We start from the raw sequence: 24,313 nt of genomic DNA, 5'->3' as shown, positions 1-24,313 counted from the left end.
CATATTAAATATACACAGATAATCAGTCTGTACATTTTGATATGTTTTTATTTGCAAACATCACAACCAAATCGGCTGTTTTAAGCAGATCACAGGAAAACAGTGTGATGTAATCAGTTAAGGTTCTCTTGGCTATTTCACACAAGTCAACATGTGACATGTTCAGATGGACTACATATAGACATACTGTAGATAGTTTTTGAAACGATACTTTTTTTGTAATGACATTTTCTGCAATGTTATTTTTTGTAATAATGGTTTTAACAATTACGGTTTTGAATACCTTTTTCATTATTCTTGAATGCTCATAACCTTACTTTTTAAATAAATAATTGTTGTCATATTGTATGCAAGTGTGAATTCATTATTATATATATACTGGGGGGAAGAAAAATGTGACCATATAATTGATAATTGAGATAATCTGATGATGTCATCATCTGTTTCAATATAACTGTGGTTCCTTCTGTTTTGGGGTTTGCCTGACGAAGACCGTATGGTTGAAACTTCGCTTTTTTAAGTCAATAAAGTCATTTTTGGAGCTATAAAATCAGTGTGCATTATTTTTTCATTCTACATATAGACTGAAAATCCTTCAAATAAACGGGGGAAGCCCACGAAACTCGCCAATAGCATGTCTGGGTCATTTTTCACCCCAAATCAAAAGAAAAAATAATATTTTTTCTTAAAGGAAATTAAGCCCGTTTAAGGACCATTAAACTCTTTTGCATTATGATATTCTTTTCGTGGCAATTAAGCATATATTCTCACCCTCAATTTTTTATTACCTTGTTAAAGGGATGGTTTACCCAAAAATGAAAATTCTCTCATCATTTACTTTTGAAAGTGATAGTGTAGATTTATAGTAAAAAATTGCTTAAATATTGATCTGTTTTTCACCCACACCTATCATATCACTTCTGAAGACATGGATTTAACTACTGGAGTCGTATGGATTACTTTTATGTTTCCATTATGTGATTTTTAGAGCAACAAAGGTCTGGTCAACATTCACTTGCATTGTATGGACCTACAGATCTGAGGTATTCCTATAAAAAATGTTGTTTGTGTTCTGCAGATGAAAGTCATACCCATCTGGGATGGCATGAGGGTGAGTAAATGATGAGAGAATTTTCATTTTGGGTGAACTTTCCCTTTAATGAAAATGAATACCTCCAATTATTCTAATTATTACAAAAAATCTCATTCTAATTACTGTAATGCAACACAAAATTATGATATACTAGTATAATGAATTATTGTTGTATTGATGATGTATTTATATATTATGGCAGTATTTGTTGTTGCTTCAATCTTCATTGGGTTACAGAATTGTTCTTACTGTAGTACAGTAAAAATTACAATATCACAATATCACAACACTGAGAATATAATGTGAATCATGAGAATAATGGCAATAAATAAAACACATAGAACTTGAGGGAAATGTGCTTAATTGTCATGAAAATAATGTCACAAGACAAAAAAAAAATGTAACGATCCTAAAAAGGGTCTAAAAAAATGTCTTTACGCAAATTATAATTGCTTCCAAATACAAGCAACATTTAGACTGGTCACATATTTTCCCAACCAATTGGTTGTTTTCTCAAATGAAGTAACAGTCTGTCGGGTCAAAAGTGTTATTTATCCAGGGCTGTGGCCCAGATTTCATCAGCTGGTTGGTCGGGAAGAATCCATCCATGAGGAATTGATGTACCATCAGGGTGTTCAGCAGGAACCAGGTACTGATCCCATTCTCTCCTGTCAGGGCCATAAGAGAAAATTATTTGAGTTGTGCTACATTTACTCAGAAAGTTATTGTTAGTTGTTTTAGGTTATTTTTAGGTTTGAAAACAGACCTTATTTGAATAAGTGCAGGAAGGGAGCGCTCTGCCTGTGTGTAGTAATCTTGGAAAGGCTGAAGAGGGTGATCTGGTGGCAATTCATCTAAAAATATAAAAAAGTTTTCACATTAATATAGAGTTTACATGCATGTAATCAAACTAAAGAACTTCAATTACAGTGCACATTTTACTGTATCTTAACTAAAACAAGGCTTTTCTTCCTATTTTAGCTTTTTTAAATATACTGATGCACGTCTTGAAATAGTCCAGGCACTGACAAATGTTTATACTGCCACCTTGTGGTGGGCAAGAGTGCTGTTGTAATCAGCACAGCTGTAATTCGGACATTTTTACATTATTTCCGTTTGGGTCTCAGAAACCTAATGGTTTTTGAGCAGGTCAGAGGGACATATTAAAAGAATTTGAAGGGGAAATAATTGGTCAATCTCAATAAGAAATGAGGGTTAAAACTGTCATAGTCATAGATCAGCACTATTGAAGACCTGGACAGAGAGGATAAATAGTCAAGAACTAGGACAGGCCTCATGCCTTGTCTACTTCCATATATTTTCAATAACTAAAACTTTGAATTACCTCCAAAAAGCATGGACTCCACTTCTCGCTTCTTCTGCAGCAGCTTCTCTTTTTCTTTTTTCTGCCGTTTCTCCCAGTCTCTTTTGCGTTCCTCCTCTTGCTCTCCCTCCAGCATGACTCTCAGAGCTTTCTCCTCCGCCGCATAGACACCTGTGCGTTTACGGATCAGACTCCTCAACCGCTCCAAATGACCTTCAAATGTGTCATCACTCTCCTTTCCTGGGAACATGCCTGTTGGGGGGTGGGGGGTGAAAAGGAAGAAAAGGAAATTAAGAATTAAACAGTGATCGTTCAGCAGTATAACAACTCAAATTATCCTCGATTTATCAAATTCTAGCTTTTCAACACTATGACTGTCTTCTGCTGAACACAAACTAATAATTTTAGAAGAATATTTCAGCTCTGTAGGTCTATACAATGCAAGTGAATGGTGGCCTTTGAAGGTCCAAAAAGCATATAAAGGCAGCATAAAATTAATCCATATGACTCCAGTGGTTAAATCTATATCTTCAGATGCGATATAATAGGTGTGGGTGGAAAAACAGATCAATATTTAACTAAGTCCTTTTTTACTATAAATTCTCCTCTCTGCCCAGTAGGTGGCGATATGCACGAAGAATGCAAATCTGTGAAAGTGCAGATTTTTTAGTAAAAAAGGACTTAAATATTGATCCGTAGCTGTGTCCAAACTTTTACTGGTAGTGTGTGTAAAACCTTTTAAGTGTTATGATCAGTTTCTCAGGGCTACTACACTCAATAGTAATATGTGACTAAATTCGAGAACTTAAATACTTCATGGTAGAGCACAGATGGCCATATTGAAACAAAATATAATTTTCACAATTTACCTCTCCTGGCGGCAGCCTCTTTGCGAAGTTTTCGCAGTTTTTCCAGTGATTTAAGTATGTCCAGCATTCTCTTGGCATCTGCTTGTTTCTTTCTGACCTCTGAGAGCACAGCATCTGCAGCCAGCTTCAACTCTTTCTCCTACACAAGAATGAAACATTTAGGCCATACATTATATTTAAACATTCATTCATAACTCTCAACTCTTCAAGAGAAATTATTTTAAAATATATGTGGAATAAATATGTTAAAAGGAGTCATATAAAATGTACAGTTCCAGTCCTGACTGGTCAATAGTAACAGTCATAGATATTAATACGTTGTTCATAATTATAAATGATATATTTAATCATTTTATTATATCACACTACTTTGCATTGTTTATTTATTTGTTTTACTTATACACAATGGCAATATTATTATCAATATCTATCAACAGATATTCATTCATACAGTTGTGCTCAAAAGTTTGCATACCCTGGCAGAAATTGTGAAATTTTGGCATTGATTTTGAAAATATGACTGATCATGCAAAAAAACTGTCTTTTATTTAAGGATAGTGATCATATGAAGCCATTTATCATCACATAGTTGTTTGTCTCCTTTTTAAATCATAATGATAACAGAAATCACCCAAATGGCCCTGATCAAAAGTTTACATACCCTTGAATGTTTGGCCTTGTTACAGACACACAAGGTGACACACAGGTTTAAATGGCAATTAAAGGTTAATTTCCCACATCTGTTGCTTTTTAAATTGCAATTAGTGCCTGTGTATAAATAGTCAATGAGTCGAATTTTCCACTTCTTAATAAGTGATTGAACAGTACTGACTGGCATTTTCAGGGCTTTGGATATCTTTTTATATCCTTTTCCATCTTTATAAAGTTCCATTACCTTGTTACGCAGGTCTTTTGACAGTTCTTTTCTGCTCCCCATGGCTCAGCATCTAGCCTGCTCAGTGCATCCACGTGAGAGCTAACAAACTCATTGACTATTTATACACAGACACTAATTGCAAATTAAAAAGCCACAGATGTGGGAAATTAACCTTTAATTGCCATTTAAACCTGTGTGTGTCACCTTGTGTGTCTGTAACAAGGACAAACATTCAAGGGTATGTAAACTTTTGATCAGGGCCATTTGGGTGATTTCTTTTATCATTATGATTTAAAAAGGAACCAAACAACGATGTGATAATAAATGGCTTCATATGATCAATATCCTTAAATAAAAGACAGTTTTTTTTTGCATGATCAGTCATATTTTCAAAATCAATGCCAAAATTTCACAATTTCTGCCAGGGTATGCAAACTTTTGTGCACAACTGTATTATTGATTGACTATTTTCAAAGCATTGACGAGCTGCTTAAAATACATTCTTTTACAGCATTTGTCCACCATTCACAACATTTAACCATGCACAATAAAATATTAGGATATTTTGGGCAGTGAAATGTTTTGTTTATAATTTAATTATAGACTATAAAATAAATGTATTATTCAATGACAGAGTTTGTGCATGAAGCTAAACTTCATGTTACAAGATGAATTTAGTTGGTATGACGTTTCTATTTTAAATGTTTATTTTATTTTATTTTTATTGTAAACCACCGGGTAACTTATGCACATCTTTATTTAGCCTATATCTCTGACACTTTTGAAGGACAATTCTGTTAAATTTATGACTTTATTATTCTCCATGTTTTTGCGGTTAAAGAAGAGCTCAATGAAATTGTTTTTGGTTGGTATTTAAAGATTTCAGACTGATTGCAGACCAACGCGGCTGCCGCTCAAGCAAATATCAATTAATATATTTTTTTTTTCTTTAGTGGTAGCAGCTGCAAGACGCACATGGATGTATCAGGGATTCAGGTTCACGAGCAGCACGCAGAACTCATTTGTACAGTATGTATTTTCCCAAATCAGTCGGCAGATAGAGAAAAAATATTCAGAAAGAAATCTCATTATAGACTATTATTTCTTTAGATGGGGTTAATTTGAAATAAAACTAAATTAAATTAAACTGAAAATGAAGTAGAATTTAAACTAAATTAAAATTTGAAATAATAACAACTCTGGTTGTAATGGCTAATGCAGCTTTCACTTTCTTTAGTCTGTGTTTGAGTGGAGGGGAAAAAGCAACAAATAATTGAAATGTAAACAGAACACAATAAGAATTGTGTTGAAGGACAGTTTTGTCACCTAAAGCATATGCTTCCATTTTTCAAACCACTTTGAAGTCTGTTCAGCAGGATACTAATCATAAAATGTATTTATGAAAGGCAACAGAGGTGTTTTTGTTACATTTATATTGACAAACTGTTTTTCTTAGTTGTGAAGTTTAAAATAAGCTTAAAATATTGATGTTGAGTTTAAAGTTACAATTTTAATTTAGATTCATGAACAGATTCATTCGGACTCGTACTCAGCCTGCTATGGACTCGGCCCCTTTTGGACTCAGACTCAACTCGGACTCGATTGTTCAAAGACTCTAACTTGACTAAGGTGGACTCGAACCCAACACTACCTGTACTCTTTACGAGAAGTGCCCTGTGATTTTTAATGACCACAGAGAGTCAGGACCTTAATTTAATGTCTCATCTGAAAGATGGCGCTTTTTTACAATACAGTGTCCCCGTCACTATACTGCAGCATTAGGACCCACACAAACCGCAGGGTGAGCACCCACTGCTGGCCTCCCTAATACCACTTCCAGCAGCAACCTTAGGGTGTGTTCACACTTGGCAGGTTTGGTTCGATTAAAACGAACTCTGGTGTGTTAGACCAAAGACGTCTAAACGGACCACAAACAGGAAGTAATTTGTCTAATACTGACCTCAAGCATACCTGGTTCTTCTCATCATAGGAGCTATGTTGCCCATTATAGTTCGGTACAGGCGTCAGAACCGCCGTCAGCTGTCCTTGCAGCATATCGTCAATTGTGTGTGCAACGGAGGAATTCCTGGCACTGTTTTGACTCCTTTACACATTATATTAGCTCTTTGTTTGTTCTCAGCTGGTAAAAATACCACCATATATACATATATAAATATAACGAGCGCATTTCACCCAGCAGCCAGCACTGTTTTGAATGTTCGGCAAGTTCCGGTGCAAAATATACATCAGAAAAGCTGTCCAATCAGGTTGTGACTTTTTCCTGATGCCTTTTGTTTTGTATCGTTAGGTTCGGTGTTAAAAATGCCAGTGTGAACGCTATGCAAACCAGGACTAAATGTGTCATTTTCTTTTTTGGTCCAGACCAAGAGAACCAAGAGAACTGAACTACATGTGTGAACACACCCTTAGTTTTCCCCAGGAGGTCTCCCATCCAGGTACTGGCCAGGCTCAACCCTGCTTAGCTTTAGTGGGCAACCATACCAATGATGATGATTAGTGGACTGAGACCCTATCACAAAATGGACAAAAACCGGTACACGGTGGACGGTTACAATTTGAATATGAAGACGACAGTGTTTTTTCGTTGTTTCACTGTTTATATATGTATTTGTATGTGGGTGAATTGAAAAAAAGGAGGACTCTTTAAAAGGACTCAAGTGCAAAAACCCCAGTAGCCTACTGGCATGTTGAACGTGAAAAACAGTACAATTTTTTTATTTAGTTATTTCTGTCTATCATAATCGAAGTTCAAATCGCTATCGCAATATTTGTCAAAATATTAGATTTTTGTCCAAATCGTGCAGCCCTACTCATTGGTACAGATATAACTTCAAAGTACTGCAAGAGACGTTTTGATCTCACCCTGTTCTTCTCTTCCACTTCATGAATCCGCTTCATTTGCCATTTATCAATCGCCGCCTCTCGTTCAGCACTTCTAGCCTCCTCTTCCAGCTTTTCCTCCCTTTGTTCCAGCGTTCTTCTTCTTATTCTTGCTCGTTTCTTGTTTCTCATCAGCAGTTTCCTCTTGATGCTGGTGACACAGTCTTGGTCCTTCAGGGCTGCCAGTCTCTCCTCTATACTGTTTTTCATCTCTGTTGCTTTTAAGAGCGTTTCAGTCCAAACACTTTCATTCTCTAAATTATCTTTCAGCATCTGACACACTAATTTGAACTCGGACACCAGTTTAACAGCCCCATACAGCTTCTCTCTAAACAGAGAGATGGAGGGTTTGGACTCAGTTTGCTTTGGCTCAAGTGATTTATTTCTTCTTCGAAACAGGAACTGTTGAAGCCACCGCTCATCTCTCAATCTCTGCTTGGATTCTTCATCAGATGTTGTACTGGAGAGATCTGTACTTTGACCTTGCCAGGGTTTGTTCATAGCCTGGTTAGTAAATGGGTAGTTAGAGGTGTAAGTCTGTGCTGGATTGTCTGATCTGAGGTTGGACTGATATGCCGGTGGTGCTGAGTTTGAAAACTGATGTTGATTTAGTGGGAACTGTCCTGTGAAATGAGACTCTGGATTATTCCACTGGTTCTGGGACCATGATGGAGGCCCTGGAGGTGGTCTGTTGAGGTCGAAGGGTGGATGAGGTCCGCAGGGGTTCATGGGGGGGAAAGGGGGCCACTGAGGCTGTACCGTGGGTGGTGGATGTTGATACATGCTCCATGTGTGTCCAGCGGCGGGGGGAGGCGGCACTGGTGGAGGTCCAACTCGTCCTGGATAAACTGCGCCGTCTAAACCCGCAGGGTTATTGAATGGAGGCGGCGGAGGGCCCATATAACTGTACTGCTGTGAGTTATCCATCATCTCATGCTGAAATCAGCTGAAATCTTGTGTTGAAGCGCACTGCTGTGTTGTGATTTCAACCGGAGGTTGTGAAGCGCATACATCCGGTACGGCTTTCAAATATAACCCCCTTCAAAACTAAAGGCGATGTTTAGTTCCTACTGATCCCAACGGAACGGAAAATCAAAAAAAAAAAAAAATACATGTATAAATATAATGGAATTATTAAATCGATGACGTGATGTTGCAATCAATAATAATAATTAAAATAATAATAATAAAAAAAATGAATGAATGCGTGCATAAGTAATACGCAAAATGTATGCATTTTTGCCCACACGTTTTTATTATTGATATTTAAAATGTCATACTAAATATAATTCATGCTAAATTTAAATTTGGATCAACTTAATCCGTTATGTCCCTCTACACGTCGTTTCTCCCCTTTAATACACATTCTGTGTCACATTTAATCAAGGATTCTCTCATTTCATTACTTGGGTCATTATCAAAATATGGTGACAAACATGCGTCCCTTGACGATTCAGTCATTAAAAAGGTTTCAAATGGTCAAGAAACCCAATTTTAAAGGCATGCTTCTATAACCTAACCTTTTATTCAGTAATATGAAATGGTTTGACTCTTATCTTGTTTTACAAATTTTTAGAAAATATATTTGAATTTGTCATTTGCCTGAGGAAAAAAAAAAAAAAAAAAAAAGTTTTTGTCCCCTTCATCTGGTCAAGCATTAGTGCAAGGCCTGACAGGTGCAAAAAAGCTAAACAAAATAAGTAATGAATAATTTAAGTAATTAAAACAAGAATGTTCGTCCCTTGATTTTATGTCATTGGTTTTATCAATGTAAAAAAACTTGTATTTTGAAAATACAAAAAGTTGTGGAAAATAACTTCCAAGGTCAGAGTTCAGAGAGAGAGAAGAGGCTGCTCAAATTCCCCATGTTGAAAAAGTTATTAATTTTAACTGTAAATTTTTCACATGGTTCATTTAAAAATGTCATTGGTGTTACATTGTTTAATGTTCATTTTAAAGATTTTTATTGAAAAAACTATTTAATGGTATGATTCACTGATTTTAGTCTGATCAGTGTAGTTTGTTTTGTGATGCTATTGTCACCAGCTCAGAAAATACATTATTTTAAGAGAATTTGTCACTGGTGTTACAACTCTTGCTTCATTCGTAATACAAATCAAGTTGTCCTTTATAAATAAAAAATAGTCAAGAAATTATTTATTTTTTTGCCCTCATTTACCTGGGCGAAAACTAAACTGAAAAAAAAAGAGAAAAAAAATTCAAAATCAGTATTTTTTCCAAGTCAGAAAGAGAATTTTTTGAGAATTACCCACCTATATATTTTAGGTTTTCTTATATCTGTTGATTTGTTTTTATCTAAATTAAAATATTAATGAGAACTGTAGCCATTAGTAACTAAAAATCTAGCTGCGTTCTCGTTTTGATTTTCATTGAAATACAACAGAATACCTGCATTGCTCATCATCGTGTTTACTTCATCACATACATTGTGACATACATTGTTTTTGTGCAGTAACCCTGTGACTTTAAGGTCGAATACAAACACATGATTTTTATTCTCTCTATACAGACACAACACCTTGTACGTGTACCCCATGTAAGTTTATTCTGTAGCATAAAAGGCAAAATACATATTGTTTCCAACAAAATTGAAGGAAATGTACATTATCCCTATGTCCAAGGAGAGATACTAACCATGAACTTTGCTATGAATTACCTTGGAAGTTAAAATCTTGGTTCACCATACAAAGAAAACTGATTTACATTTTTGCAAGTGGCTGAAACATATAGTATATCTTATACTATTTAGCCCATTTGTGCATAATTATAGAATAATTTTTATCAAATGGAGTTTTCTTGAACCTTGACACTGCATAAATATCAGCCAGCCAGTGATTGCAAACTGGACATAAAACATACTTCAATCAAAAGCACTTTGGATTTGCCAAAATTGAAGTCTACTCATTAAGAGACATAAAATACTGCATCTTGAGGCTTATGAAGATTCTTTATACAGACTTTTGAAAATGTGTTTCAAAGTGAAAAATTATTTAACTGGAGGTGGTTTCGGGAGACCTTGTGTACAGTCAAGAGTGATTGTGAAAAGAAATACACTCCTTTACAGGCTTCATGACCTCTCTATGTAGCAAATTGACCAGTGTGACACAAATGTGTAATTTTATTCCAAGCAGGGCAAAGTGTTACAAGGAATCTGAAATCAAACATACATTGATTATGAGCCCCCCTCACTTTCTATCTCTGTTTGGTTTCCTGGGCAACCAAACAATTCATAAAAATCACAAGTTAATAAGAATTAAATAAAAAGCTCTTTAAATTACACATATTAACAGCATCTATAGGAGGCATAGCGTCAGGCAGGCATCTGGTTGATTTCAAAATTTCTCTAAGCCATAATTCTTTAAGATTAGGGTAGGGATGGGTGGTTTTCAAGGAATAAAATTTTGCCAAAGTGACTAATAAAACATACATAAGCATACAGTGAGAAATGGACCCTTAGGAGAACTGAGGCGGCAAATAATCTGTGACTTATTTAGCTGAATGGCATGTCTATAAACCAGTTTTTTAGTTTTTAGTTTTTGGCTGCATCAACCTGTCTGGTCCAGTTTTCCTCTTCGATTCCAGAATCATACTCCTCTTCAGGGGAGTCTTTTGCCGCAGCTCTGAATGGATGGAAAAGCAAAACAGTCAAGGTCAATTGACTGAAACCGACCATAAAATGGCATTGAACAAATTAGGCAATACATTCACAATGGAAAAGTTATGAATGCCTGTTTGCCAGAGAGAGAGAAACTAAGAGGTGTCAGTATATTTATAGATGAACATCAAGTACAGTGCTGTGAAAAAGTACTTGCCCCATCCTGATTTCTTCTGTTTTTGTTTATATCTCATACTAAATTGTTTAAAAAATTCAAACAAAATCTAACATAAAACAGGCAGAGTAAACACAAAATACAGTTTTTAAATGATAATGTTATTTATTGAAGCAAAAGAGTTATCCAATACCAACTGGGCCTGTGTGAAAAAGTATTTGCCACCTTAGTTACTAAATCCCGAAGTCTATGAAACTGCATTTATAATGGGGTTCAGCTGGACTAGACACACCCAGGCCTGATTACTGCCAGCCCTCTTCAATCAAATCAACACCTAAATAGAACTTTTTCAGCAGCATGAAGTTGGCTAAAATGTTTCAGCCAGTAGCACACTATGCCAAGGTTGAAAGAAATTCCAGAAATGATGAGGGAAAAGGTGATCGAAATACATAAGTCTGGGAAGGGTTACAAAGCTATTTCAAAGGCTCTAGGACACTGAGAGCCATTATCTCCAAATGCAGAAAACTTGGCACAGTAGTGAACCTTCCCAGAAGTGGCCGACCTTCTAAAATTCCTCCAAGAGCACAGCGATGACTCATCCAGGGAGTCACAAAAAAGCCAAGGACAACATCCAAGGAACTGTAGGCCTCTCTCGCATCAATAAAGGTCACTGTTCATGACTCCACTATCAGAAAGACGTTGGCTAAAAATGGCATCCATTGAAGTGTGGTGAGGCAAAAACCACTGCTAACCCAAAAGAACATTAAAGTTCATCTGAATTTGGCCAAAACACACCTTGATGATCCTCAAACCTTTTGGGAAAATGTTCTGTGGACTGATGAGTTGAAAGTGGAACTGTTTGGAAGACAGGTGTCCCGTTTCATCTGGTGTAAATCAAACACAGAATTCCACAAAAAGAACATCATACCTACGGTCAAGCATGGTGGTGGTAGTGTGATGGTGTGGGGATGCTTTGCTGCTTCAGGGCCAGTGCAACTTGCAATAATTGAGGGAAACATGAATTCTGCTCTCTACCTAAAAATCCTAAAGGAGAACGTCCGGTCATCAGTCCGTGAGTTGAAGCTCAAGCGCAACTGGATTATGCAGCAAGAAAATGATCAAAAGCATAGGAGTAAGTCCACCTCTGAATGGCTCAAAAGATGCAAAATGTATGTTTTGGAGTGGCCTAATCAAAGTCCTGACTTGAAACCGATTGAGATGCTGTGGCAGGACCTTAAACGGGCAGTTCATGCTCGAAAACCCTCCAATGTGGCTGAACTAAATCAGTTCTGCAAAGAAGAGTGGGCCAAAATTCCACCACAGCATTGTGAAAGACTGATCTCCAGTTATCGGAAGCATTTGGTTGCAGTTGTTGCTGCTAAAGGGCTGTGAATCGATTACATTTTCTTAACTAATTAATCGCACAGTTTTCTGTGATTAAACGTGATATTTAAACAAACATTAAAATATAATAATAAATATATTTACTTCATACATAAAAGATCTTGCAAGAATCATTTATTTTATTTAAATATGTAGTACATGTTAAAATGTTACGTTTTTGCGGATAGAGTTAAACACATTTTTACAGGTATAAATCTTTGATACAAATAAATGCATACATGCCATAAAATCAGTTGACATGCTGTAATTAAAAGTTGAGCAAAATCTTCTGCCATTTTCCAGTAGACTTTTTTAATAAAAGGATCAGATTCAATTCATAATTTTATTGGCAAGATAAACTTAAGTGTACATTGCTAATGCAATTTTAGACACTATACATACAAATACAAACAAAATTGAATGCTTAAGTTTAATTTGATGAAGTTAAAAATATCAAAACGATTATTTTGTTTGACTGCCGTCCAGTCACGCAAACGCTGGGTCTCTCTCGGGCGGTTTCGCTTTTGACACTAGTTCAGATGACAGTGAGTGATCGTTTTCGTGCGATGCGAAGAGATACAACATGGCAGCTTGCCCATATCTCTCCCACACCTGGCTCACCACTTGCGGGTGAAGTCTCCATTCTCCGTACAGTAAATCCGCTTGCGTGTTTGTTACGACCTGGACATGCGTTGCACGTAATTAAGAGTGCACTGCTACACACAATCAGTTTCTGTGATAGGATGTGCTGTCGAGTCTAGTGTATACCTCCTAGAAATGTATATATAACAATTTTAGCCACAGGAAGTGGGGAAAACATTGGTGAAGTTTTAGGAAGTGATTAAAAAAAATTAATACTGCATTAACTGTGTTAATTTTTATACAATAACTATTAATCACAGAAATTAACGTGTTAAATTTCCAAGCTCTAATATGTATAGTTGTTGAATATCCTGTTTCACTTGGATATAAGTTACATTAAGGAAGTAAAATGGGTTGCGAACACCATTTCATGTTGACTTTCAAGATATATATGGTGATTTGTTCATGATAAAAAAGCCTGAAAACAGTATTTAGTTCAAGGTGTGTCAGAAGAGGCCTTTATTTGCCATCAGATAAGATGGCAAATTTAACAATGATATCATGTGTGCTCTCACCTTATGTATTGAGGTGTTGCTTTTCCCTTAACTACTTCCTGGTTCACCTCCACGGCCACAATATCTGAATGCGGCACCTCAAACATTGGATCTAGCAGCAGTTTTTCCTGTTGAGAAATAGCGGCAGGGTGTTATTTTACAGGAGCACTTGTCCTTATCTGAACATGCTTGTGAGCCACTGAAAACCTAATCCCATACAACCAAAACATTAAAACAGTATAAAAAGCATTCTCTTACCATTATGGATCTAAGCCCACGGGCACCAGTTTTACGTTCCAGAGCCAACCTGGCGATGGCTCTCAGGGCATCAGGCGTCACGTTGAGATCACACTGATACATGAAAGACACAGTACATCCAGAAACACTTAATGATTCAGTTCTTATTTATGGATCATTTCCTTTTGTTTAAAGGTAAATGTGTGTTTGTATATTTGGTACCAACCTTGTCCATGCTGAAAAGAGCCTGGTACTGAGGCACGACAGCATTGCGGGGCTCCGTGAGAATTCGCACCAGTGTCTCTTCATCCAGGCTGTGCAGTGGAACCACGACAGGAAGTCGCCCTACAAACTCAGGAATCATGCCGAACTCTATGAGGTCTCTGGCCTCCACATGTTTCAGTAGCCGGTCCTTCTCCTCAATCTCAGCCACCGCGTCCATCTCTCCGCCCGTCATGTTGGCCAGATCAGCCGCTGCTGCCGCCCTTCGACCTTTCCCCATGTTAGACGGTGTTCCAAACCCAAGGTACTAAAGAAATATGAATGTCACTTTCAAATATCAATTTCAAAGTCATGTGGTCCTTGTAATTCTGAAAAACTTAATATCTTTTGAAATGTCAATTCTCGTGTCCTAGCAGCTTATTCACTCATTTATTTACCAGAAAAGGTGTTGGGCCACTTTTATTTTAAACTATAAAGAGAAATGAAGGGAAAAATGACCTTCTCATTCTTTCTCCTGCTGATGATACGGTCAAGTCCATTAAACGCTCCAGATGCTACAAACAAGATGTTGGTGGTGTCGACTTGCACAGTTTCACCTCTCAGCTTCCTTGTGTTCTTTTCAGGAACATTAACAATAGTGCCTTCCAGGAGTTTGAGCAAACCCTATCAAAGTTTAAAACAAAAAATGTCATCATTACAACAGTATGCGAATTGTTTTAAAACCTTGCCTATAAATGTATACAAGCTTTGTTCAGAGTTACCCACTGCAAAGCATTTTTGAATGTATTTTTCTAGTCCAAACAGCAAAAAAAAAAAAAAAAAAAAAAAAAAAGGATGTCTGGAAGTTGTTCCAGGTTAGATGTTTGGAAATTTGTCTCAGTCTGAACTGTAAGATTGGACTTTCGTTATCTTTTGGGATCTGATCTGATGTATTTAATGTCATAGACAATGTGCATGCTCTAGATAATAGAGAATAATGTAGTAATGCCTTCTAAAGTGTCTTATTTTCTCACATGCCAATCACGAGTTCCTCAGCACCACAGTGAGATTAAATGATTGACATGAGAATTAAGAGAACTATTTTTCACATATTTAGAGCTTGCTTTTATAGAAGTCTCATGGTATCATTCTGGTATCTATGTCATTACTATGGCAACAAGATGTAGAACTGATATTGACTAAACTTTCAAAAGAAACAGATACAAATTTAAGCAATTGAAAAATGCGAAGAGTCAGACTTTAAGATTATATTTTTAAAAAATCAATTGGAATTGTGCCGTGTGAACAAACCACAGTACATCACAAGTTATTGTTAGAAATTACAGGTTTTCCATAACTGACACACAGAAGATGATGAGACTATAGTACATCTTTAACAGCCATTTGAGTAGTTCTGTTTTAAATGATTCAGGCCAAATGTCACCTGAAGAACAGTGACATATCTAAGGTGTGTAATCTAGAACAGATCATTTGGTTCATTTTGAATTACCAACCTGTTGTACTCCTTCTCCTCCCACATCCCTTAACTGGTGGATCCCAGGGACACTGCCAATCTTGTCCACTTCATCCAAAAACACGATGCCTGAAACAATGCCCCTCATTTTCAATTACAATTCCATGCAACTTACATTGAAGACATCTGGGGACAAACTAGTCTTGGATCTTTCATACATTTGGCCAAATATCACGGGAAATCTACCATGGCCATTACCTTGCTGGGCTTTCTCAATCACATAGTTAGCATCCTGCAGTAACTTTGCGATGACAGACTCTATGTCCTCTCCCACATAGCCAGCTTGGGTAAGGGTAGTGCAGTCACAGATTGCAAAGGGAACATCCAGGCATTTGGCCAGTGTTTGAGCCAGAAGTGTCTTTCCTATAGCAAAACATAGGCAAGTTAACTTTCTTTGTACTATAGATATAGCTGTCAAGGGAAGGAATGCCCATTTGTGGGGGACAATAAATCACTGTTCAAATTTGGGCTGGGGAAAAAATTAAATTCAAAGGTGAATCGCAATGACCGCTCTATGTTCAAACAATTCTGCATTGATGCACAAAATAATTGAAATTTTAAAGATTTTAAAATAATTTCTACTGTTAATTTTGCAGCTGCATTAGAGTAGAAAACCAAGAAAGGTTTTCTTAGTTTTATGTAATTCTTCTCTGTCTACTCTATTTTATAATGAAATGTGTAGTTACAGAAGAAGTGGTTTCAGTGTACCCCTAATAATAACAACATTTAAAATTGGTTCAATTATTCCCAAGTCGAAAATAAAATAACCTAATAATTTTCCATTTCTGCCCACTGTGTCCGAAATTGTTCCAAAATTACTATTCAATTCTATTAATTTTGCTGAGTGCACCTTTTTATTAATTATAAATAATTCTGTTTATTGAAAAATAATTTTAAAAGGCAGTTTAAAGTGGCTCTGATGCGTCATTTGATTTACACAGAACCAATGGTTCAGTGGCAAGTTCGGTGCCAAATCGATACTTGCGATCTTGCAGAGATAAAGATGAATGTCCTATTTATTGCCAATTGGCTGTTGTGCAACTGCATTTTATTACAACAGAAAATAAATGAAGACTGTGTAGTGGACGCAGGCAATGCACCAACAAGATGTGAATGGGACGTCTTGCCTTGCAATCCACATGTATTCTACACAACGTGACATACTTCCTTTATGCTTCTTATCGTTATTTGTCTTAAACATTCTACTAAAATAATCAATTCATGCACCTCAAGTACTTCATTCATAGATTTAGGCTTTATATACAGCATGAAAAGAAAGTTTTAGTCTCACCAGAACCAGTGGGGCCCAGCAGCACAATGTTGCTCTTTTCTAGTTTGATGTCAGTGTGTGTGGAGTCCAGGACTTCTCCTCCTCTCTTCTCTGGAGGAGCCTGCTGGTTCAACTGCTGTTGCATGGAGGCACCCAGAGCATTTCCATGTGGACTGATCCCAGCAATCTGTAGCAGCTCTGGAATAAAAAAAAGAAATCATAAATATTTAAGAAGTTTAGGGTGTGAATGACATATAATAGCATTAATTAAATAAATCAGAAAAACTATTTATGCTCATAAATATTCATGGCTTGGAATTAGTCATCTTAACAAATATTTGTCTTATACAATTATCCCAGACTGACGTCCTGGGTTTAGTACCAAGTATCAAGTTAATCTCTATCGACAGCATTGGTGACATGATGTGGACTACCACAGGCAACTTGTCTCTCAGTTTGTAAACACAAAACTCATATTTACAGTAATGAACATACAATGGAAATCTTTGGGGCAAGGCATTCGTGGTTCAAAAGCAACATTAAATCACTTGACTGATCAACGTAAATTAACATAAATCAATCTTTAAAATATTTGTTATTTAAGCTGTATAGCTAAATCGTCCTTTTAGCAGAGTGACTACTGTTTTAGGTGGATGAACTTCTGGTTATGAGTTACCAATTCCTGTGGGTGGATTTTTCTAAGTTCACAATCCTTTTCTGTTATCCTTACGTGTATTGAGTGAATTTTACAGGGTTTACCGGTTCACAATGCAAGTGAATGGGTACCAAAATTTTGAAGCTCCAAAAGTACATAATGGCAGCATAAAAGTAATCCATAAGACTCCAGTGGTTAAATCCACATCTTCAGAAGTGATATGATAAGTGTGGGTGAGAAACAGATCGATATTTATGTCCTTTTTTACCATCAATCTTTCATTTTCGTCAATTCGCATTCATGCATATTGCTACTTAATGAGCAGGGAGGAGAATTTATGATAAAAAAGGACTTAAATATTGATCTGCTTCTCACCTACACTTATCATATCACTTCTTAAGACATGGATTAAACCACTGGAGTCTTATGGATTACTCTTATGCTGCCTTTATGGCCTTTCTGGAGCTTCAACATTTTGGTACAATTCACTTGCATTGTGAGGACCTACAGAGCTGAACAATTATTGTAAAACTCTTTGTTCAGCAGAGGACAGAAAGTCATACACATCTGATAATTTTAATTTTTGGGTGAACTATTCCTTTAAAATATATAATAGTTACATTTGGTGTCAATACTTTTAAAACATATGTATTTTAACATATGTCCCAGAGGAATGCCTGGCCCCATTGACTTCTTTGTAAGTGCATTACTGTAAACACTATTTTTGTTTGTTTTTACAAATTTGAGGGACACATTCAAATTATTTTCTGTTGTTATAAATATAGAATGTTAGTATGTAGCTACATATTAATAATCAAAACTTTTACTACATCAGTGTTTACTCTCTTCTTCAGTAATAACTAGAGCTCTGTGCACTGTTAACTGCCAGGGTCAAACTGCTTAGCATGCACAGCTGCTCTATTCATAGGATCCAAAGGGATTTCCTGTGACAAGAACCCTTGAAATCTGCATATGACAAAAGCAAATGACTTCCTCCATACAGACGCATGAACCAGCAGTCAAAATCAGGTTACTAGGACACTCTATCACTCTCTGCATTCTCTAAAACATGACGACATTCATACTGGTATATCTACTTTCACTTGCAGACATTACATACTGCTACTAAGCACTATGCAACAACAAAAAAAAAAAAAAGGAAATGAAGGAAAATTGAGATCGCAATTTATATTTTTGGCATTTGTACAACACTCAACTTAAATCAAAGCAAACTGAAAGAACCCAGAACAGATTTGTTTAGAAAAAATGGTCTAAATGACACATAAACTATGATAGAGATCATGGGTATTGACATACACTTACTTGTAAACCTGTATTCATCCTCCCGTCGTCTTAGCTCTAGCTCTACAGAGAAAGGACAGTTATGACGAAATATATACAAGAAATCTTATGCTAAAAACAAGCCATTACCAATTCAGTAAACTTTGCTGCAAAAAAATAAATACAAATAAATAATACCAAGTTTGTTCATTGTACAAATGCCAAATCACATTAAATGATAAGACAGCCTTCAAAATGATCTCATAATAGAATGTTTATGTAGTATTAGATCCGAGCAAGATGGGCACATCACACGAAGTAGGTTATATTGGCTTCTAAAATAAATTAATAGAACATTAATTCCTGGTACACAGTGGAAAACTATCACAGAGGAGTAACCCTTTGCATCAAACTTGGCATAACCAGCATGTGTAAAGAAAACATTAAAGGAATGTTCCAGGTTCAGTAAGTTAAGCTTAATCGACAGCATGTTAACACGAATATTGTTTATGTCCTGTGACTATACTTTTGAAACAGCATGTAATTTAATCGTTCTGGACTGGCCCCATTCACTTCCACTGTAAGTACCTTACTGTAACTATAAGTACACTGTAACTTACTGTAATGAATCGTGCACAACAAGACCAGGGATATTTACTATTTAAGTAAACAGGTCCAAGTACAAGCATCTGTGAGTTTAATTAAAGGGTCACTCCTCCATTTTGTGTTTTCAATCGATAAGGGTGGAAACCTTTTTATGAGGATAATAAAATGAAATCCTAATGCCTATTACAGTTTAGATTCCCCTGTTCCAACTCAAGCACACACAGTCAATCAGTGGCTTCTGTTCTCCAGTACAAACCTCGAGGAGTAAGAGAGGCCTGTTTCTCCACATCTGCCTGCTGTTGCCGGGAGCCTGCCGGCATGTTGTTGTAGATACGTTTATAATGGTTGTACACCGCTACCGAAAGCACCTTCTTAGCATGATCCTGACCCACAACATACTTATCAAGATAAGCAAAGATCTGCAGGGGGGGAAAAAATGCTATGACCAGGGTCTGCCAACTACATAACCTTGCTTTAGGGTGTTATAGTATTTAAAAATTTAAAAATCAGTTGAATTACTTTCCAGTTGTTGCTTTTTTTTTTTTTTACCTTCTTAGGTGGTGGTGGAGGTTTCTGCTGGAATGCCAACTTGACAGATTCTGCCGTTGACTCTGGGTCTTTACTCAAACTCTTCTTAGTGTCACTTTCCGAAAGCACCACAAAAAAGTGTTGGCATTTTTCACATTTCACAAAGCGAGTTGATGCTGCCAAAGAAAAATAATACCTTACACAGTGCCAACTGTTACTTTTATGGACCCTTTTCACATTTTCTGGTTTGGAACGTGGAAGGAAACTAAAGAAGGGTAAACTTTTATAGAGGTGAATGGGAGAACTCAGCAAATGTTATTTTTAAGTTTTCATTTGCTCTGACAGCAAAATAATAATAAAAAAAGTATATATGTATATATGTATATGTATATATATGTTTCCATGACTAGAGATGTATTATGCAGTCAGAAGAGATAAAGACCCCAAATCTAATGTCACTCCATTAGCAGCAATTATAAATTATATACAGTAATTTAAAAAGTGAAAATAAAACATTTACACTGTTTACCCTGCTAAATAAAAAGGTTAGTTCGCCCAAAAATGAAAATTCTCTCATCATTTATTCACCCGCATGTCATCCCTGATGTGTATGACTTTCTTTCTTCTGCAGAACACAAATGAAGATTATTTAGAAGAATATCTCAGCTCTGAAGGTCCAAACAATGCAAGTGAATGATGACGCAAACTTCGAAGCTCCAATAAGCACATAAAGGCAGCATAAAGTGATACATAAGACTCCAGTACGCAAGTGACGGTATTTGGTAATACGGCATATCCAAGTAATTAACATGCATGATATTGTTATCGTGAACACTTCAAAATACTGCAAATAATTCTGAAGGAGGAACGCAGAAGACCCTTTATCCACTGTCTAAAAGCATTAAATCGGAAGTGTGGAAGTATTTTGGGTTTTCTAAAAATTTAGATGGATTGTTGGTTTCCATTTGTGTAAAACATGTGGCAGAAAAGTGGCAGCGAAACACAGGAACACCTCCAACATGTTCGCTCATCTGCGGGAAAATCAACCCTTGCAATTAAGTGACATAAAGGTACGTTTTGACAGTTCTGCTAATTTTTCCAAACTGTTTTTGAAAACTGAGAGACAACACTCTAAAAGACAACTAGCTGAGTGATATTAAATATGACAAATAAAGTGAACTGTTGTTGCCATTTGCAGATAATGTGTAGCTTGCTTTCAAGTGGCCGCCTTTTACATCTTGGAATTAAAAATGGCAATGTGGCACAATGATGATTTCAATATTAAGTTCAAGTTGGAACGCAACACATTCGTACATTGCCATACAGTGTGAGTGAACCTGCGGTTATTCAATATTTTATATATAAGCAACTGGCTTGCTATCGTTGTAGACAATTAGTTGTTCAATTCGTTTTTTTTATGTTTATAGTTCCTTTTAAAGTTCTTTGTTATCTTTTAATTTAAAAGCCCAGTTTGGTACTGAAAAAAGTAATTAAACTTGTTATTAAGAAGAGAGCAACAAAGTTTTTTTATCTTTTTTTTTTTTTTAATCCCCCTTTCTCCCAATTTGGAATGCCCAATTCCCACTACTAAGTAGGCCCTCGTGGTGGCGGAGGACAAGTCTCAGTTGCCTCCTCTTCTGAGACAGTCAATCACATATCTTTATAACGTGGCTCGTTGTGCATGACACCGTGGACACTCACAGCATGGTAGGCTCATGCTACTCTCCGCGATCCACGCATAACTTACCAAGCGCCCCACTGAGAGCGAGAACCCCTAATCACGACCACGAGGAGGTTACCCCATGTGACTCTACCCTCCCTAGCAACTGGGCCAATTTGGTAGCTTAGGAGACCTGGCTGTAGTCACTCAACACAAAGTTTTTATCTTTTAACCTGTTTGATAATGTAATTCAATACCGTGATATTACCGTATACTGTGATAAAAGCTTCAGAAAAACCGTGATGTGAAAATTTGATACCGTCACATGCAAGTAGAAATAGCTGCAGACCGAAGATCTCCAAATGGGGGCAGAATCTCCAAAATAGGGCGGGATTACTCCAAAAGGGTGTTGCACCAACTCCAAAAGAGGGTGTCACATCCACTCACGGTTAGAGAAAGGGTAAGGTTAGGGGCTCCCTATATCTTTAATGACTTCTGAAGCGATCCTATCAATTTTATGTTGATACCTTTTTTTTCCACAATAAATCATGACATCAGCAGTCTCCTTGGCGATCATGATTTCAAGCTTGATTACACTTCCTATTGCACCATCTAGCGCTCTGCACATGCGTCAAGCACTAGGAAATGAAATCGAGCTTGATATCAAGATCGTGTCTAGAGACTGCAATGTAAAGATGTAGTGAAAAAAGAATTATATTTTGGTCTGCTCTCACCCAAGGCTGATTTGATCACTTCAGAAGACATTGATTAAACCACTGGAGTCTTTTGGATTACTTTTATGCTGCCGTTATGTGCTTTTTAGAGCTTCAAATTCTGGTCACCATTCACTTGCATTGTATTTACCTACAGAGCTGAGATAGTCTTCTAAAAATCTTCATTTGTGTTCTGCAGAAGAAAGTCATATCTGGAACAGCAGGAGGGTGAGTAAATGATGAGAATTTAAATTTTTGGGTGAACTATCTCTTTAAGACGGAAATGCATCATCACAGTCTGTGAAAAGGGTCCAATATTAAATGAAAACACTATTAACATTACCACAAAGAGGGTATACAGTACATTACTAATGCCTATAAAATATTCCAAAATTTCTACTCAAACTTACTTAAACCATATTAGTAATTGAAGCACCACCAGATTAAAAAGCAGACACTTGTTGTGTGAAATTTATTTTTAGCATTGAACAGTTAGTCCAGTGAACACGCTGACCTACTTAATAAACATGCAGAAGGCCAAATGAAACCATAACTCTTTGGAAAGAAGGTCAGTGAACAAAAACTGAGAACACTTTAAGTAATCCCATGTCACACAAAGCGGACAAACATTTATATGGCTTAACTGTAAAAATGAAGTACTCACAAACAAATGTTTCTACATGTGTGCAAGGATCTCCACATTTGGGGCATCGCAGTTGACTACCTCCTTTGCCTGAGTTACTAGAGCTGGTTCTTTTTCCACTTCCTTCACCAACAGATTTCTTAAAACAAAAACAAAGCTTACAAAAAAGGCTATTTAAAATCCAGTTGGATCACACGCCTGGTTCAGGATGAACTGCTCACTTTGGCAGTGTTATTACTTCCTCTTCTGTCCCTTTTTGTCAGAGAACAGGGAGTGTATGACATAAGTGCACATTAAAAAAGGAATGAAAAAAAATTAATATCATCTTACCTTCCCACCATCTCCATCCTTTACTCCATCTTTTGATGCGTAATACACAGCCGTCTCTGAGAATGATCTCAATGGGACCTGGCGTGCCAGACGAATCTCACAAGTTCCCGGGCGGCTTAGTGACAGTAACTGGACTCCTGATATTCCTGTGCCACAAATATTAGGAAGTTGATTTATTCCAAATGAACCATTTGAGACAGTTATGATTTATAGTTATAAAAAGGCGATGATGCCTAAAGCATCTTCAGTGGACTTTAGCAAAGTGTCAACATAAATTACATAATAAAAACAATAATGAGTATCTAAAACTGAGTGTTGAAATTCAGAAGCAGACAATATTACTCTTGACAAAGTTACTATATGTTCATTTTATTCTTACAGATGTCTTGAAAAAGATTTCTAATAACCAACAGTGTTCAAAACAACCCCTAAAAAAAATCAAGTAACGCCTCTTGATATTTTAATGAAATATCAAGTTATAAACACACACACACACACACACACACACACACACACATCTCTGTTTCACTTATTTATAACAATTGTTGTTTATGTCAACTGCCCATTGTTCAATAATTTGCACTTCTTTGTAAATCACTTTTAACTAGCATAGTATGAATGGTAGTCCGAGGTTTTTTATTCTTATTCTTTATCATTATTAGTTGTTTATAAACTGTTAGCCAGTAGCAGCAGTGCTAGCCAAACTAACTAGCCTAAATAACAAACATGAATATTTCTTAAAATATGATTCTTTTCTTACCTTTATGAGCTGAATTTATAAGTTTTCTCGCCGCTGAAGCACATGTACACGACATGTTTCCGTGTTGTTGTGCTGTTTGACGGATTTTAAACGATGGTTAGCGCTAGCTGCTAGCTAACCCACTGAAAGCCATTCAATACAGGCCCAGAAATAATAAATGATCTACAAACTTATTCTGTTAATAAAATAATAATAAATCAGTCACAACAATGTATTAAATATGTAATTGTGGGAACCCCTTTATCCAGCTAAACTAAACACGCTGCTGTCTATACTAGCTACTGTGATAGAAGTAAACAACTGACGATGACACTCTAGAGTCAGTGATTCGTTCTTTCTGTGAATCACTCCAAATGATTCACTGGTGTCAGTGATTCATTCTGTCTGTGAATCACTCCAAATGATTCACTTGGGTCAGTGATTCGTTCTGTCTGTGAATCACTCCAAATGATTCACTTGGGTCAGTGAATGGATCTAACTGTGAATCATTCCAAATGATTCACTTGGGTCAGTGAATGGAT

General features: G+C 36.5%; 3 protein-coding genes across 5 annotated transcripts in view; 1 reads left to right on the top strand and 2 right to left on the bottom strand.

The window, feature by feature from the left end:
• Positions 1–24,313, top strand: part of sdhaf2 (succinate dehydrogenase complex assembly factor 2) — a 487,549-nt gene that overhangs the window by 254,874 nt on the left and 208,362 nt on the right. The window lies entirely within an intron of this gene.
• pdcd7 (programmed cell death 7) lies at positions 41–8,074 on the bottom strand. The gene is made up of 5 exons (XM_051715369.1): positions 7,047–8,074; positions 3,287–3,425; positions 2,439–2,669; positions 1,860–1,947; positions 41–1,761 (listed from the first exon to the last, which is right to left on the bottom strand). The coding sequence occupies exons 1-5, from the start codon at positions 7,992–7,994 to the stop codon at positions 1,641–1,643; spliced, it is 1,527 nt and encodes a 508-aa protein (XP_051571329.1). The 5' UTR covers positions 7,995–8,074; the 3' UTR covers positions 41–1,640.
• On the bottom strand, positions 9,479–24,120 carry LOC127450861 (ATP-dependent Clp protease ATP-binding subunit clpX-like, mitochondrial). Of its 2 annotated transcripts, XM_051715287.1 has the most exons (14): positions 23,793–24,120; positions 23,033–23,178; positions 22,724–22,841; positions 19,708–19,862; positions 19,415–19,577; positions 18,595–18,636; positions 16,638–16,814; positions 15,545–15,709; positions 15,327–15,415; positions 14,332–14,496; positions 13,838–14,140; positions 13,633–13,725; positions 13,396–13,502; positions 9,479–10,705 (listed from the first exon to the last, which is right to left on the bottom strand). In XM_051715287.1, the coding sequence occupies exons 1-14, from the start codon at positions 23,845–23,847 to the stop codon at positions 10,615–10,617; spliced, it is 1,869 nt and encodes a 622-aa protein (XP_051571247.1). In that variant the 5' UTR covers positions 23,848–24,120; the 3' UTR covers positions 9,479–10,614. The 2 variants fall into 2 exon arrangements, with proteins under 2 accessions (XP_051571247.1, XP_051571256.1); XM_051715296.1 differs by lacking the exon at positions 18,595–18,636.

The sequence above is a fragment of the Myxocyprinus asiaticus genome, chromosome 2 (genome assembly GCF_019703515.2).
Source record: "Myxocyprinus asiaticus isolate MX2 ecotype Aquarium Trade chromosome 2, UBuf_Myxa_2, whole genome shotgun sequence".
Lineage (NCBI taxonomy): Eukaryota > Metazoa > Chordata > Actinopteri > Cypriniformes > Catostomidae > Myxocyprinus > Myxocyprinus asiaticus.
The sequence above is the reverse complement of the archived record's forward strand: the minus strand, read 5'-3'. Positions and strand labels throughout refer to the sequence as shown.

What these genes read in the sequence shown, in the direction of transcription:
- pdcd7 (XM_051715369.1), bottom strand. Translation starts at nt 7,994, where the DNA reads ATGATGGATAACTCACAGCAGTACAGTTATATGGGCCCTCCGCCGCCT. An exon ending in AAGTGGAAGAGAAGAACAGG is followed by an intron (nt 3,426 to 7,046) that starts GTGAGATCAAAA and finishes ATTCTTGTGTAG; the next exon opens with GAGAAAGAGTTGAAGCTGGC. An exon ending in GGAGTCCATGCTTTTTGGAG is followed by an intron (nt 1,948 to 2,438) that starts GTAATTCAAAGT and finishes TTATATTTTTAG; the next exon opens with ATGAATTGCCACCAGATCAC.
- LOC127450861 (XM_051715287.1), bottom strand. Translation starts at nt 23,847, where the DNA reads ATGTCGTGTACATGTGCTTCAGCGGCGAGAAAACTTATAAATTCAGCT. An exon ending in ACATGTAGAAACATTTGTTT is followed by an intron (nt 19,863 to 22,723) that starts GTGAGTACTTCA and finishes TTTCTTTGGCAG; the next exon opens with CATCAACTCGCTTTGTGAAA. An exon ending in GGATGAATACAGGTTTACAA is followed by an intron (nt 16,815 to 18,594) that starts GTAAGTGTATGT and finishes TTTTTATTCCAG; the next exon opens with AGCTGCTACAGATTGCTGGG.